Source organism: Micropterus dolomieu, linkage group LG08 (genome assembly GCF_021292245.1).
Source record: "Micropterus dolomieu isolate WLL.071019.BEF.003 ecotype Adirondacks linkage group LG08, ASM2129224v1, whole genome shotgun sequence".
In the NCBI taxonomy this organism is placed as follows: Eukaryota; Metazoa; Chordata; class Actinopteri; order Centrarchiformes; family Centrarchidae; genus Micropterus; species Micropterus dolomieu.
Window position 1 is genome coordinate 7,610,574 of NC_060157.1, and position 15,546 is coordinate 7,626,119.

The following is a 15,546-nucleotide window of genomic DNA, read 5'->3' on the forward strand; positions in this document are numbered from 1 at the left end:
ACGAGCACATACATACAAGCCTCTATGTATATGCACAGATTGACAGTACAAATGCATGCAGATCTTTCAGCCAGTCTCCTGTAATAAGCAGCCCATAACTATTTTACCTCCAGCGGCTGCTGGAGGCAGTCGGCCTGGGTGTTGTGCTCCCTAAGCGCTGTCCATGGTGCTGAAGTAGCTTGCATTTCCATTATTACTCCTCTCTGGCATCTAAAACTCCACTGCAGGGTATGAATGCAGTTGTAAGTGGCAGTCGCGTTTCATGCAGTCAAGTAAGGTGAGTAGGAAAACAAATAACATAATGTGAAAGGAGAGCGTATTGTTTTCTCCTGTAGCAGTTTGTGTGGGATGCACTGTGGGAGTTGGAGCTCTGAGGTGCAAATGAAGCCTTGACACAGAATATACTCTCTAATTCAGTAACCTATATCTAATGTACAGTTTAATTTGTATTGTTGTGCAGCTGCAGAGGCACTTCTTATGGTGCGGGAGACCTCAGGATCCGTTCGACCAATGGCTGCTTCTTATTCTTTTGTCCTTGACAGGCAGTGTCGTCTCTGCTGTGCCAAGATTTGATCGACGTATCAATATACACACCCATTCACACTTAAACACACCGACACATAAGAGACCATAGCAACAGACAAATAATGTATACATTCAAACGTGCAGCCACAAGAATGTATACACGTACAAATGTAAATAAAACCACACACACACACACACACACACACCAGCCCTGACAGCAGAGCAGGAGAGGCAGGCGACAGGGAAAGATTTCTTTTCGTCTATCTCTCCTCCCCTCCCCTTATGACATCTAAGGACTTCAGTGAAAGTGCGAAGGCCTGTCTGATTGCAGCTCTAGCTGTGAGTACCGTGTTTAAAAACAGGAGGAGAGAACAGAGGGGGAGCCATTTTACAATCACCTTCCTTCCCTCACTAGAGCCAGACCGCAAAATGCCACACAGAAAGGAAAATAAGAGGAGAGTAGAGATGCTTTGGTGGCAGGGTGGGGGCGTGAAAAGGAGTAGGGTGGGAAGATGCAGGTAGAGAGGGGAAGAACTAGACGTATACTGAAAATGTGAAGCAGTGACATGTTTTTTTTGATTGAATGGAACATATACTGCGGACCCAACAGAAACACATGTTAATGTAAACATGTATGAAGACTGACTGCACCGGGACTTGGCTCTCCAACATGAAAAGAGGAATCATTAAGTGAGCAGTGAGGTGCAGGCCTGAGCTGCGCTGGGCTGACTACACACACACACCCCTCCTCCCTTCAGTGTTTTATCCTCAAACTGAGTGATTCAGGGCATTTGTTTCTTACTGCTGCCTCCCTAAACTGTGAGAATATCCATTTAAATGCAGACCACAGGAGGCACGAAGGGAAGTGAAGGAGGAATAAAAAATTCAATTTCAAACTACCACATGGTAAACTTCAGCAGCTCAAATGCTGTATGAGCTTGGGCTGACATGTGAGGGCGCAGTTTGAAACCCAAAGTTCATGTCAGGGGTCAAACCAACCATTGCAACTCATAGTCTGTCTCCTGTGGCGACTGATAATGTCACTGCAGGACAGCACCAACAGGTAACAGAGCACAGTATGGCCACAAACCGTTCATCTGATCACCTCATAGATCGAGAAGCTATTGTAGTGTAAACTGAGTCAACTCATACAAAAACACAAAGAGTAAAACCCACTCCCAGGCACATGTGCACACACATATATGGTTTATGCCACTACACAGTGTGTCAGTCACTGTTTAAGATACCGAGTGAGGGTAAGGGGGAAAGAGACCTTACATAAGAGGGAATACGATTAAAAGTTAGACCATTGCTCAGCGCTCTGCATCATGCTATAGCTTTACTTGACTAGGCTGAGCAGAAAGAAAGAGAGAAAAAGGGAACAAAAGGCAGAGGAAGCAGTTCAAGAATGGAGGCATCTCAAAAAGAAAATCAGTGATCAGGCAAGAGATACAGTAACTTGGTTTTAGGATCATTAATGTAGCCAATCTGTACTAGCTCTATATGCTAGGAATCTATGGAAATATTGATAGACCTGCATGTTCATGATCGATATCTCATTAGGCACAATTGGGAAGATGGATGCAGCTTCCTGACTGCTAACTGTGGCTGTAGCTGATGAGTCGACCATTAGAGACACAGTCTGACATCCACAACGGACTGAAGCAGCCACATTCATTGTTAGGGTAATTATTGTTGCCATTGGTAAATTAGGAGATTTTATGGTCGGTGTCAAGTCATATGTTGAACAGTGATGAACATGCCACATGAAAAAACAATCTATAGAAACATGTAGTTATAAAAATAGAACCAATGCATCTGGTTTTAATTCTTGGAGGCAAGACAAAATATTTTCTATTTAATAAACACATGACAACAATTGCATCCCTTACAGCAATACAGATTACAATTTCCTGTCTTAAATACCTACCTCCTTTCTCTTAAATCCTGGGTCACATTCCAAACTAAGACTACTCTATTATATAATTGGCCTTGTCCCAACCCTGACTTCTTGCTGTTGACAAAGTGTACCTATATAATGTGCTCCAACTAGGATGCCAAATCACTCGTTTGACAGCATTTAAGCTTGTAACACAGATTTGTTAAAAGTGGACAGCTGTGCCATTCAGGCTGCTGTGTGGGCTGTTACTGAAACAGATCTGAGCAGTTCAGCCACATGCAGACTGACAGTACAATACAATACAGTATCACAGTGTAGTAGTGATATGTTATTCTGCTCAGAGCAGCCCTCAAATGCTGACTCACTCTCTGATGGGGCTTACTACACCAATAGCCCTAAGCTGTCATCCCCACAACAAACTAGCACTTATTTTTACATACTGAACAAAATGTCTTATTCACATATTCCATAGCTACAACCTCATTCACTACTGCAGTCCAAATGTAATTCTTATACTGGTTAACTGCTGACCTTGGAACCGGATCACTTGTCCAGTCTCAGCCCTTGGACAGAAGTCAGACTTGCGACTAATCCCGGCAAATCTCAACAAAACCTCTCGTCCTCTCCTGGAATTTCAGAGCAAGCTGAGAGGATGGCGGGAGAACAGAGTGATGTGGGACATTTTGAGATGGAAAAGCCTCTTTTGGGCATGATTAGAGAGCTAATCTAACGACAATCAGGCTACAGGAGAGAGAGACAGAGAGAGAGAGAGAGAGGGAGTGAGAAAGAGACAGAGAGAGAGAAAGCATCACCATAGCTCCATGTTTTTGGATTGTGGTCAGACGAAGGCTGAACTACCTATTCACAGGACTGCGACTGAAGAGTGCTCAAGATGATGAGCTCCCTTTGAGCTGCAATCAAAATGCTGCTCGGTTTTGTGGGCCGATGAGTGTGCAACATCAAACACTCTCTCCCTCTCCCATTCTCTTCCCCTCGTTCTTATCCTCTCTCTTTTTTCCCCCTCTCATTCTTCGTGCATTCAGTGGATGTCTAGCAGCTGCTGGTAATTAAAGGACTTTAGAGTCTCACACCACACTGAATCACAGGAAGAAGAAAGAAGACAGAAGACAGGGAAGACAGAGACGCCACTCCTGGCCAGCTCATCGCCTCTCTCACATTCTCGTCATCGCAAAGCAAGCTAATGTCCTTCTATGTTCCTAATTAGCCACCATAGAATGCTGCACTTCAATGAGCATATACACACACAAACATAAAGAAAAAGAGGAGGGAGACACAGTGTTTGGAGGAGAAGAAAAGAGGATAGATATTGTGGATGGCAGCTGTAAAAGGAGGGAGGGAGGTGATCAAAGCGAAGGGTGTTTATGTGTGGCAAGCCAACCATCTCTGGAGTGTCGAAGAGCTTACTCCAGAGGGAAGAGTGTCTAAATGGGAGACAGCGCAGTGTTGAGCTGCACTGAGCTGAGAGGAGATGAGCGGCATAGCTTCAATGCTAGCTTTGCTGTGAAGGGAGTAGGGAAGGCACACGCAAACATTGGAAAGGGGAGGGGAAATGTATAACATAATAGCTCAGGGATGGATGCTGAAGAACTGGAGAAATGGAGGGAAAAGGGGGCAGAAGGAAACAGTAGTGATCACAGCTGTGGATGGCACCACGGCTGGCAAGAAATTTAAATTTGGGTGTGTGGGATGATGGAAGCTCTTCCCCAGAAGGGTGCAGCTGCTTTTCTCCAGCAGTATTTGACAGATACATCCTGCTACTCTTGGTTATGTTGTACATGCTTGCAGTCTTCATGCTAACTCAACACATCCTCCCTTAACACAAGCCTCCAGGTATTATCAGGTATTATCAAATGTGGCTTTTCCATTAAAATCCTGTGCAAATTTCTGAAATGTCTGAATAAATGTCTGTTTCCATTTACTATCTTGCAAGTATAGATTACATATTTAGATGAGCACCTGCAACTCTGATACATCATCGCATTTCATTGCTGCATCTGATGTAAACCGGCTTTTGTGGTTCTTTCTTAAATGAATTAATTTGTCTTTTCTGATCTATGTGTACCCTGAGGTGTTTTTATCAGCCACTAATGTGATAGAGAGGGAGGTGACATGCAACAAGGGCCACTGTTTAGATTTGAACAAGGTACATGCCAGCCCCCAGCTACTTTTATGCATTCTTTATTTTTTATTTACTGGTCGAGAAACATGTGATTGTGAGTGACTGCATGACATGAATGTTTTGTGACCAGTGGAAGAAGCTCAATCAGGTCCTGAAATGTCAAGGTGTATTCAAAATATCGGTTTCCCTCAGGCTTAATCTTTTTGATAAGCCAACTTTTCCACCTCAGCTAAGTGTAGAAACCTTTTTTGCAGTACTTTTACTTGTAATACTTCTACTTTTAGTTAACTGCTGCAGTTTATCATGTGCAATTAGAAAATGCACATAGAAGTCCATGGAAGTTCACATGAGCAGCAGCAAGAAGAACTAGTCTTCCTTTAAGTTCTTTTTCTTTCTTAAGTAAGAGCTGACAGGGGTCCTGCCACACTCATTGCAGGGTCAGGACAGAGAAAGGGGTATTAGGACCAGAGACAGGTGGCACAAGGGTCCGCTGTGTTGAGAGAACAGATGGCTGATCTGAATGGGAATCGGGCTGTTGACCTTTTCTCTCAGCAGTACAGTACAGGGGTCCACACATGTACACAAAAATCTAACCAACATGCACACATGAATGCACACACACATTCAGATTCAAGCCCTCACATACACACACATAGGTATTTACACACCAAACAGCTGTTTTCTCCTCGCTGAAGCTTTAACCTTAATGGCTCCAAACCCGTTCACCTTTTAGGATCACCACCTTTTCCACACTGTGAATTCAAATTCCTACTAACTTGAATTATTATATTCCCTACCACACTTACAAAAAATACAACATATGATTAACAACCTAGCACAGAGGCTAATGTTGTGGTAAATGATCCCTGTGTGAAGGCACGCACACTGCAGAGAATACAGAGCTTTAGCCAGCCCCTCCCATACCTCCGCATGCTGAATTACCTTGTCGCTAGGCAATTATTTGTCCTGTCCCAGCTTTGGAGTGATGTAAATTACTTTAAGTGCACTTTGCAGGGGCTGCCATCACGATAATGATGATTGCGGCGGGGCTCTGACACACACAAATATTCAGCTATACCTTTAGAGGGAGGGGCTGCATTTAGGAGGGGCCATAAGTGGGGATTCAAGACAAGAACAGCTAAGAAGAAGCGGAGACTGATGAGAGTATGTGTGTGCTTAAGAAACAAAGAGGGAGAGATGGAGAGGAATGTGTTTCACCTTCTTCAGTGGTGTGTTGTATTCATCTTCTGTGCCCAATATACCTTCTCCATCATTTCATCTAACAATCAATACAGCAATGAATGACTCACACCCAAAATGCAATAAATATACATGTTTTTTCAAGCTCTTTTGTTTTTTCTTTGAGTTTATCACTCCTGTCTGGCTTTCCAGAAGTTTGTTCTGTTGCAGTAACGTTTCTGCTCCAGCAGGTGTCACTCATGACTTCTATGCTCATTCTTATGGCTGCTGTTGTTATAGTGGAAGGTAAATGTCCCGTAACTTGCTCAGAACATGCACAGCAAATATAGTTTGACTCCACAAGATTTAGACCATGTCCATTAAACATGCAGGTGCACAGAAAAATGTCTATCTTACAGTTCTACACAGGAGAACAGGTCAAATAATAAGTCTCTTTGGTCTGTTTTTGTCTGTCTTTTTCAGTAAGTCATAAACAGCCTGAATTACCTCATTTCCTGTTAATATCAAGTCATGTCAAAACACAGCAGTAGTCACTATGGCTACAGCAAGTAGCTCTGAACCAGCTTTGCACCTCTGAGACACAACTATACTTTTATACACAGACGTTGCCCATTCTCCTCAAAAAAATTTCTGCGATAAACATAAGGAAAAAACTGCCTTTTTGGAAGATATCTAACAAAATCTGTATGTAAAGTATCTGTAAACTGACTGGATGATGATCTGAGGGCTACTCACATATTATGCAGGACACACCAGCCGCAGTGTGGGTCCCCAGAGCTTAAACACTCTCCACAGGTCCCGTACTGCTCACATGACTCGATGGGAACTTGGGTAACCTGAAAGCACATGAAAGGGTCAGGTTCACAGTGCAGCATAACAATCATCACAAGATGTACAAAAAGAAGCTTCTGGGTATGTGTGTCTCAGTGGAATGCTCATTCAGTCACACACCAACAGATAAATTATCTAGTACAAACTTTCCCATTTCCATTTATTACACAAAAACAAACAAAGACAATGTCTTCATTATGTCGTCGCCCCCCCCTTTTGGTATTACAACAATGTTAATGTTTTATGTTGACCTGATGTACGGGATGATGTGCCTCAAATGTTTGGGTGCACTGTGTCCCTGTATGTCAATGTGTGAGATCTCTGTCAACTGCACAGGCAACTGTTGCCTTCATCTTAAGCCAAAGAAACAGAAGTGAGCAGGTGGGATCAGTTGGCCAGAGAAAACTGTTTCTCTGCCATCAATGGGCTCTTGTCCGCACCGGGGCATCTGTCCACCTAGGCAGAGCCTGTACAAACACACCTACTCATCGAAGAGTAGTGACAGATGCTTTTCTCAAGAGCAAAGTCCAACTTGATTACAAAAATGTAAAATGTGTCAGGAAAAGTAATTAGAATCACGGTATTTTTTCACTAGCTAGTGCCAGGTTCAGTTTTATTAGAAAAGTATAACTGCAGTAGAAATATATAAAGGTTTTTTAAATGAATTATTGACACTAGCGGTAGCTCCCCCCACCCCCAAGCATATGTAAAGATAGACAAATAGATGATGGCAGCTTATGTGTAACACTAAAAAGTAATTTTTGTTTTAAAAATATGAATGAATGGAGTATAACATTTGTAAAGCAAAAATGTTGAAAGTGTCAAAAGCAAATAATCTGAATAAGCATTTACACCAAAAAGCAAATACACTCCACACCCACGAAACCACACTAATCCACGCAGGGCTATTGGACTACAATCATTTGAATAAAGGACAAACATCCGTGTGCTTATGTAATTTAACTTTGTAATTTAACACAAATACAGGGTTGATAATTTACATCTGTGAACTTAACACACTAGAAAAGCACAAAACTCAAACACACATTTCCTCGTCAGCTACAGAGTGTGTGTCAGCTGAGTTGCTGTGTGATCCACAGACTGGGCCTGTTTTCAGCTGCTACATAACATGCACTCATCCTTCTGTCAGTTATATATAAGTGTGTGTGAATCTAGCTGTGTCTCTGTCTGTGTCTGTCTGTCTGCCAGACAAGGTTCTGCTCAGCCACATGGCCCTCAGTCTGTTTGTACAGCACAAACGTCTGTGCGAGCCAGAGGTCAGTGTGTGTGTGTGTCTTTAAGTGTTGCCTGGGGCTGCCCTACTCACGCCTGCATCTCACTGTGTCATTGGGAGTGAACCTACACATTACACCACATACTGCAATGCAAACACCACCACTGCACAGCAGATGAATAGAGGTATGAGAAGAGCAAAAGCTTAAAAAATGGCATTGAAGGAGTAGATGACCAACTGACGGGATGTGTGTTTGAGTCTTCATTTTCATTCCTGCCTGTCTTTCCATTTCCTGGCAATTGCCTTGCTGGATAATGACAGCAGATCCTGACAGTGTGTGCCCTGTTCAGCTCCAAACCTCCAGCTCAGATCTATGCCTAATAAGTGGCTCCTCTGCAAAATGCGGAGGAGTGAAAGAAAGGTGCAAGAAACATAATTTAAGTGTTTTTCGAGCCCTGTGCAAATCGCCTACAACAGGGTGATATTAATTGCTGTTAGAACCATGGGTTGGAATTAACTGTCAGCTAGGAAGAGATAACAGCTGGGTGTCCATCAAAGCGTTTATTACAATGTATCAAATTAAAAATAGCCAGCAGAAAAATTTGTAACATGTGCCTGCAATTGCATGGCCTATGAAAAGTAGTTGTAGTTGGCAAAACTGTCAGCCTATGTGAAACCTCTGAGCTACATCTGTTCCAGGCTATATTTTTTTCTTTGTTTTGTCTTTGCTCCTCAAACACTCACTAAACTTCCACCTGTCTGCCTGGTCCTAAACCCTGCGGCAACAGACAGACGGGCCCATGGGACAAAGAAAGCCATTGACACGGTGGGACACTGACTGTCCCTGCACTGTGTGGCAGCTTCGCAATGAAAACTCCTGTTAGATTAGCCCCCTGTCACCTCAACAAACTCTATTTGTGTGTGTGTGCATGTGTATCTCCCTTAGTTTCAAGACAAACAGGTGGCATTCTGTAATGAGCTGCAGACGGGGTCACATCAGCAGCAGAAGCTGCAACTGATGACAAACAAGCCCACCAGGAACGAGACATGGCTGGTGAAACAGTCAACTCAGTCTGTGGATGGATCTCAAAGCCTCTGAATCCCTCTTCACCTAAAAAAAAGCCTTCAAATCCTTCCCAAAACATGTGCGAAACTTTATATTACAACTTTCACAGAGGCCCAGCTCCATGAAAGGGTTACAGTGTGGAGACAGCTGTCAGCAAGGGGAAAGTCAGGGTATCATGGGGGGGGGAGGGGGGTGTCTAAAGTTGAGCGTCACACAGACACAGCCTGCTGTTAGCTAATACAAACTGAAACACAAAAAAGGTAGGGGGATAATATGGATGTAGAGTGAGGTAAACAAGAAGAAAAAAACCTTGAGAACTGAGCACAGAATAGGAGAGAAGCTGTGTTTATCTCTGTGCTGTATATACTGTATGTGTGACTTTATTGATATTTAGACCAGCATGGGCCAGTAGTGGAGGTGAGGGGGTTGGGATGAGGGGAGGGTTGCGGGGGATCACAGCAGCTGTTGCCCAGCACACGCTACAGTCACTCAACACAGCAGGGCTGCACAATGAAGCCCCTTCTCCCACTGTGTGTGTATGCGTGTGTGTGTGTGTGTGTGTGTGTGTGTGTGTGTGTGTGTGTGTGTGTGTGTGTGTGTGTGTGTGTGTATGCACACATGCACAGCGCCGTAACGGATGTGCAGATTGTTGTTCCTGCGTTTTCAGGGAAGACAAAGAAGCACTGCATGTGATCTGGTATTGCCTCCAACTTTCTCTGCTCTCTGTCTCTGTTTCCCACATTCATACCCACAGCGGACCTGAGGTAGACTGATCACTGTCAGTGAGAAGTACTGTGCTCAGCTAAATTGATGCTAATAAAATTCTTGCTTAAGATGACCTAAGAGCGGGGACAGTGGAGTCACATACTGGAGAAACCTGGGCGACTGACTGACAGCTGCGGGTTAAAACAAAAGCTTTCTCTCTTTCAAAGGCTTACGCTGAATAGGCTACTGCTTCCATTGTTATTGTCAAGCTTTCGCTTATGCAGGGGTGTCGTCTCTGTTACTGAAACCTGTAGCTAGGGATTTGGGCACTAGTATAAATATCAAGCCTTAACACATCATTGAACAACATTTTTATGCAAAAATACAAAACCTAAATCACAAAATTAAGAACAGCAGTGGCCGGAAAAAGCCTTCCTCACTGCACCTCCATGATAGATGGGGGCACAGGGGCAGGATCGGAAAAGAAGACGAAAAAGAAAGACTGGGCGAAAAGAGGATAAAAGAGGACAGGGCAGAGTGGAAATGGCCCATTGCTTTATGTTCTGATGAGACCAAGTCTCCGTGGTGCCAGATGTGCCTCACCATGCTGAGCGAAAGAGAAAGCAACAAAAAGAGAAAAATCCCACCGTCACCAGTAATGCAGAGGAACCGATTCTGCAAGCTGTTGCCAAGGCAACAGGCCTGGCTCTGACCTCAGGAACACCCCCACATCCACCACCACTCCCGCCAACCTTCGAAACCTTCAGCAGTGCACGGTAAACAGCTGGCACCACTGGGACTTCCTGCCACCTACACCTCCACATGTATAGACACACACACACACACACACACACACACACACACTTACTAGTGGCTCCCCTATACCCTATCAATTTTTAATGAGAGTTAGCCAGGCTACCACGTCACTGGAATGAGGCACATCGATCATGAACACAATACCCATTCCTGCAGAGAGAGAGGGAAAGCATGGGAGGGGTGTTATCTGTGTGTTTGTGTGTGTGTGTGTGTGTGTGTGTGTGTGCATGTTTGAGCGAGCCTAATGACAAAGGCACAAAATCAGAGCAAATACTTGCTGCTGAATGAATTAAAAAACCCGATGAAATCTACATACCCCTGAGTCTCTTAGTTCCTCAGTGACCCTGCAGCCGGTGTTTTCTCTTTTTCAAGCTAACTACACATGGACGGCTAAGCCATTTCCCTGACTGGCCACTCTTTAATCTGCTCTAGTAATCCCACTGAGGCTCTTCCTAAGGACAGCGACCACATCTCCCTCATCTCTCTCGCTCTCTCCTCCTCTTTCTGGTCCCCTTTTCCCCAACTCACAAAATCCTTCCACTGTACTCTCTAAGACCCAAACAAATCTGCTCTGTAGTGTTGTGGCAGAGCCATCTCACCCAGCTTGTTGACATCCACCCACATGGAATGGCATTCTCTCACAGTAACTAAAAATACACTCTGCACTGAAAGCAAGGGCTATCTTACCCCTCTGCCTTGTTATTATTTGACTTTTACTACATTTGCAGTATGAGACTGAGATCAGTGGTTCAACCCAATCATCAATATCCATCCTAAGCCTGGTGGTCCTGAGAAGAGAGGTGAGGGTTTTTGTTCAAAGTGTTGTTGCTAGTCCAAGGATAAGGACAGTCCAGGCCCCAAGACTCACACCAATTACCCTCAACTTGATTAAGGACAGAACGGGGGCATGTGCGTGATTGTTGGGGGTGCACGGATGTTGATCCCTTGGAAGCCTTGAATTGACTGTGCAAAGACACTACAACAGCAGGGAGCTTTAATGATGGCTTAAAACCCACATTCCAAGAGCAAATGTGTAAAAGTAATTAATTACAGCCACATGTGTTCACATTCCTCCTCATCATGTACATAAAACAACTACAACCTTTATCCCTTGGAGATGTACTTTTGGTATCTGCTGCTCTGTTCCACACTGAAAGGAATTGCTGTTGTTGTTCTTGTTGCAGATGTCAGAGGGCTCCCTGACAAGTCATTTAAGAGAAACACTATTTGTGTAGAAATACACAATATAGATTTTCTTCTACTGTATAACATTTATTAAAGAACTGTCTACAGCACTAATGCAGGATAGGTTCTGGATAAATGGAAGTTAGGAAAATTCAATGGGAGATACCGTACCATTGTGTGTTAATGCTTTTTCTGAAGGTCAGACCCTTTTATACTGGGTGGTTTTCAGAATAACTGATTTTAAAGCAGAGGAGATAGCATTCAGAGCAGACATTATTCATTGATTTTAAGAGGCTAAACCTGGGAGGGAGAAAGGGCTGAGGCAAAATGAAATGACAGCTTGCCTCATCTACAAACAGCCATCTCCCATACTCCAAAAGTGATTTGGTGTAAAAATGGGAGCTTTTAACCTTTATTGTCACAGCCAGCTCTCTCAGCCCATCTTTTCCTTATTTCTCTCCGTGTATTCACCCACTCAATGACAAAACACACGGAGACACACATGCACGCACATATCCATTTTGTTTATTGGATTTGGCCTAAGCTTTTAGATTTGGGTCAATTGAAAACATCAAGATGCTGTAGCACCACAGTGCTCAGTGTAAGGACAGAATGAAAGGGGGAGCTAGTCAGAAGGAGGCATTGTAATGCAAATGCAACAGCCTAGACAGCTATAATAACTCTCTCTGAATTGATACTATGGTGGATATCTAGCAATCAGAGTCTGATCAAACATAAATTCTGTTTCCAAATCCCAGTGCCAAAGAGCATCGGTAGCCCACCAACAGCCCCAGTAACCCGCAATCCTGGGCAGGCCTGGTCCCTGGCAGCTCATCAGAAGAAACAGACTGGTAGAAGACAGACTGCCAGGCAGGAAAGAAGGGGCTGAACAGGTCAGGCGTGTGCCTTCTGACCGTAGTTTGAACTCTGAAGCTGAGTGGCCATTATGTGTTAATGTTGACCCAGGAATGATAACGATGTATTTAAAGCGGCAATAATACAGTTCGATGTCTTCTTCAAGACATTTTTTGTGATGAACAGCCATCGTTGTGGTGTCTGTGGTGTAATTCATGCGGTCAAGACTTTGGCGTCTTTTCCTAAGGATTTTCTGTGGATATGAGTTCATGTATTTGTTTTTCTGTCCAGTCCGAGTTACTATTGTTGCTCAAGCTAAGCTCTTACTAATTTTTGTTTATCTTTATTTTACAGAAAGTCCCACTGAGATCATCTTTCAAGATGGCGCTGATTATAGCTGCCTCGGTGGTAGGTGGGCTTTGTTTTGTTTTGTTTTTGTGTGTTAATTCAGTTTTCGGCTGTGATTCCCAGTGCTCTTTCACCAGGGAGGAGCTCATGAACATCAGGGGAACAACTCCAGTGGATTTAATTCCCACTTTTCTTGCGTCATCAGTGGAATTATTGGACATTTTGGTGAAGGGCTCGCTCGCTGTCATTCGCGCTGTGAAGCGGCACAGGATAGGGAAAAGAGCCGGGTTGCTTGTGCGTCTTCGCCGGCGGGGACTCCGCACACCGCTACTGGCAATATTTCTCTCCAACGTGCGCTCACTGTGCAACAAACTGGACAAACTCCAGCTTCTGGTGGGGAAAAACAGAGACTTTTATTCATCTTCTGTTCTGTGCTTCACGGAGACCTGGCTGTTTGAACTGATACCGGACTCCGCGCTGCAGCTGGCTGGCTTCCAACTGTACAGAGTGGACCGTGACACAGAACTCTCCGGCAAAACAAAAGGTGGAGGTGTCTGTTTTTATATTAACAATGGCTGGTGTACCAACGTGACAGTGATTCAGCAGCACTGGTCTCCTAATCTAGAATTTCTTATCATTAATTGTAAACCGTTTTACTCCCCCGGTGAGTTTGCTTCATTCACTCTGGTCAGTGTTTACATCTCGCCGCACGCCAACCTTCAGGACGCACAGAGCATGCTGGCCGACCGGATACTGTGTGTGGAGCAGACAAACCCGGACTCCCTTGTTATTGTTCTTGGTGACTTTAACAGGGGAAATCTCAGCCAAGAACTTCCCAAATACAGACAGTTTATAAAGTGTCCAACCAGAGAGGGGAACACTTTGGATCACTGCTACACCACAGTTAGCAGTGCCTATCACAGCGTCACACGCGCTCCACTTGGACACTCTGATCACGTGATGGTCCATCTGATTCCTGCTTACAGGCAAAAACTAAAGCTCTGTAAACCTTGTAATAGTCACCTATTCTGCCTTCAGGTACAGCTTTTAATGTGTTGGTAAACATGCTTTATGTGTATTGGTTGTGCCTTCACGTGAAAAAAAGCAACTGTATATCAGAAGCCTGTGGTGTATCACGGATTATTATAAGGACCTTTATGTATTTTTTTCCCCCACTCATTATTGTTTTGTCACGGGGTAGATTTTAAAAGGAGAGTGGGAAGTGACGTTTGGGGGGAACTCTAGAGTGAACAGGTGAAGCAGTCGGCGTTTAGTGGGCTCTGTGTAATGTTTGCCAGACGGACTCAACAAAGGAACTCTTGTTGCTGGATCATATGCTTGGACTTTTCTGGAGTACTACATCATCCCATCAGCTAAACAGACTGGGTCGAGGTTGCGTAAGTTAACTGTGGAATATTGTTGACTGCGGCGGCTCGCCACGCTTCACCTGGTATCTTTTTCGTTTTTTCCTTCTTCTTACCGGAGGACATCTGGTTCCATCCGGACAATTTAAGTTATTGGAATGAACATTTGAACTGCTGGGACACTGGGGGTTTTTGGAGGGTGAATTGAATGTATGTCGGAAATGCTGATAATGTCTGTAATGTTGGTTTGATGTGTGGGTGTGCGGCCGAGCCTCCAGCGACTAATATCTGTGAGGGTTGCCCGCCATGGTATAACCTGGTATATCTTTAAATACACGCTGTGAAACCCATCCTATGGACTTTTTTCGTTAATATATAATTTTTTTAAGTGTGTACAGGTGCAAGTTAGTTGCTTATCTGGTTTAGGTAGGGCTTGTTCAACGAAGTTAAGCAGGCTGCCGATTGTAATCTCCTAGGCAGGTATCAGATCCGCCCGTAACCTTATCTTTTGCGTATGTACGTTTCCCTTGCTGTTTTAGCGTAAGGCGAATTGTTACAACCTGTAGTGAGGACATCAGAATCAGAATCAGTTTTATTGCCAGGTATATGTACACATACGAGGAATTTGACTCAGGATTGTACATTGCTCACGATGTGCTTACTTATACAATAATGCCATAACACAATAATAAAATAATAATAAAATAAAATCTGACACGAACTACAGAATAGACAACACTAATATACACACTATGAACAAAACAATATAGACATAATAACAAATAGTGCAGTGATCAGAGTGCAAAGGATGCAAGAGTAAACTATTCTCATTATGTATATGTTGAAGGTGGATATGATATACAGGTACACATACACATACTTGCATACATGTACACATGTACACAGTGTGATGGAGCATAGTGTAAAAAATAAATAAGACCTATGACCTTATGACCTGAGGTAGGTGTATTGGTATACAGTATATACAATATGACATAGTATGAAAAGGACCTCCAGGCATGTTTGGACTGCACTGACTGGGATGTTTTCAAGAATGCTACCAACAATGGATGGATGAGTTTACAGAGGCTGTGACATCATACATCAGCTTCTGTGAGGACAGCTGCATTCCAACACGGACCAGGGTGAGTTATAACAATGACAAACCCTGGTTCACAGCTAAACTCAGACAGCTAAGGTTGGAAAAGGAAGAGGCATTTAGGAGTTGTGACAGGGCCGGGTGCAGGGTGTTAAAGTACAGGTTTAGCAGGGAGGTGCAAGAAGCTAAACGATTGTACTCAGAGAGACTAAAGAACCAGTTCTCTGCAAACGACGCCACTTCTGTCTGGGGGGGGGGGGGGGGGGGGGGGGGGGGGG

The 15,546-nt window shown here is 43.9% G+C and overlaps 1 protein-coding gene across 3 annotated transcripts in view; it reads right to left on the reverse strand.

The window, feature by feature from the left end:
- The window catches only part of plxna2 (plexin A2), a 192,599-nt gene that overhangs the window by 76,832 nt on the left and 100,221 nt on the right, over positions 1-15,546 (reverse strand). For all 3 annotated transcript variants that reach the window (XM_046055976.1, XM_046055978.1, XM_046055977.1), the window contains one exon: positions 6,501-6,601. In XM_046055976.1, coding sequence (XP_045911932.1) covers positions 6,501-6,601 — 101 coding nt within the window. The remainder of the gene's footprint in view (positions 1-6,500; positions 6,602-15,546) is intronic.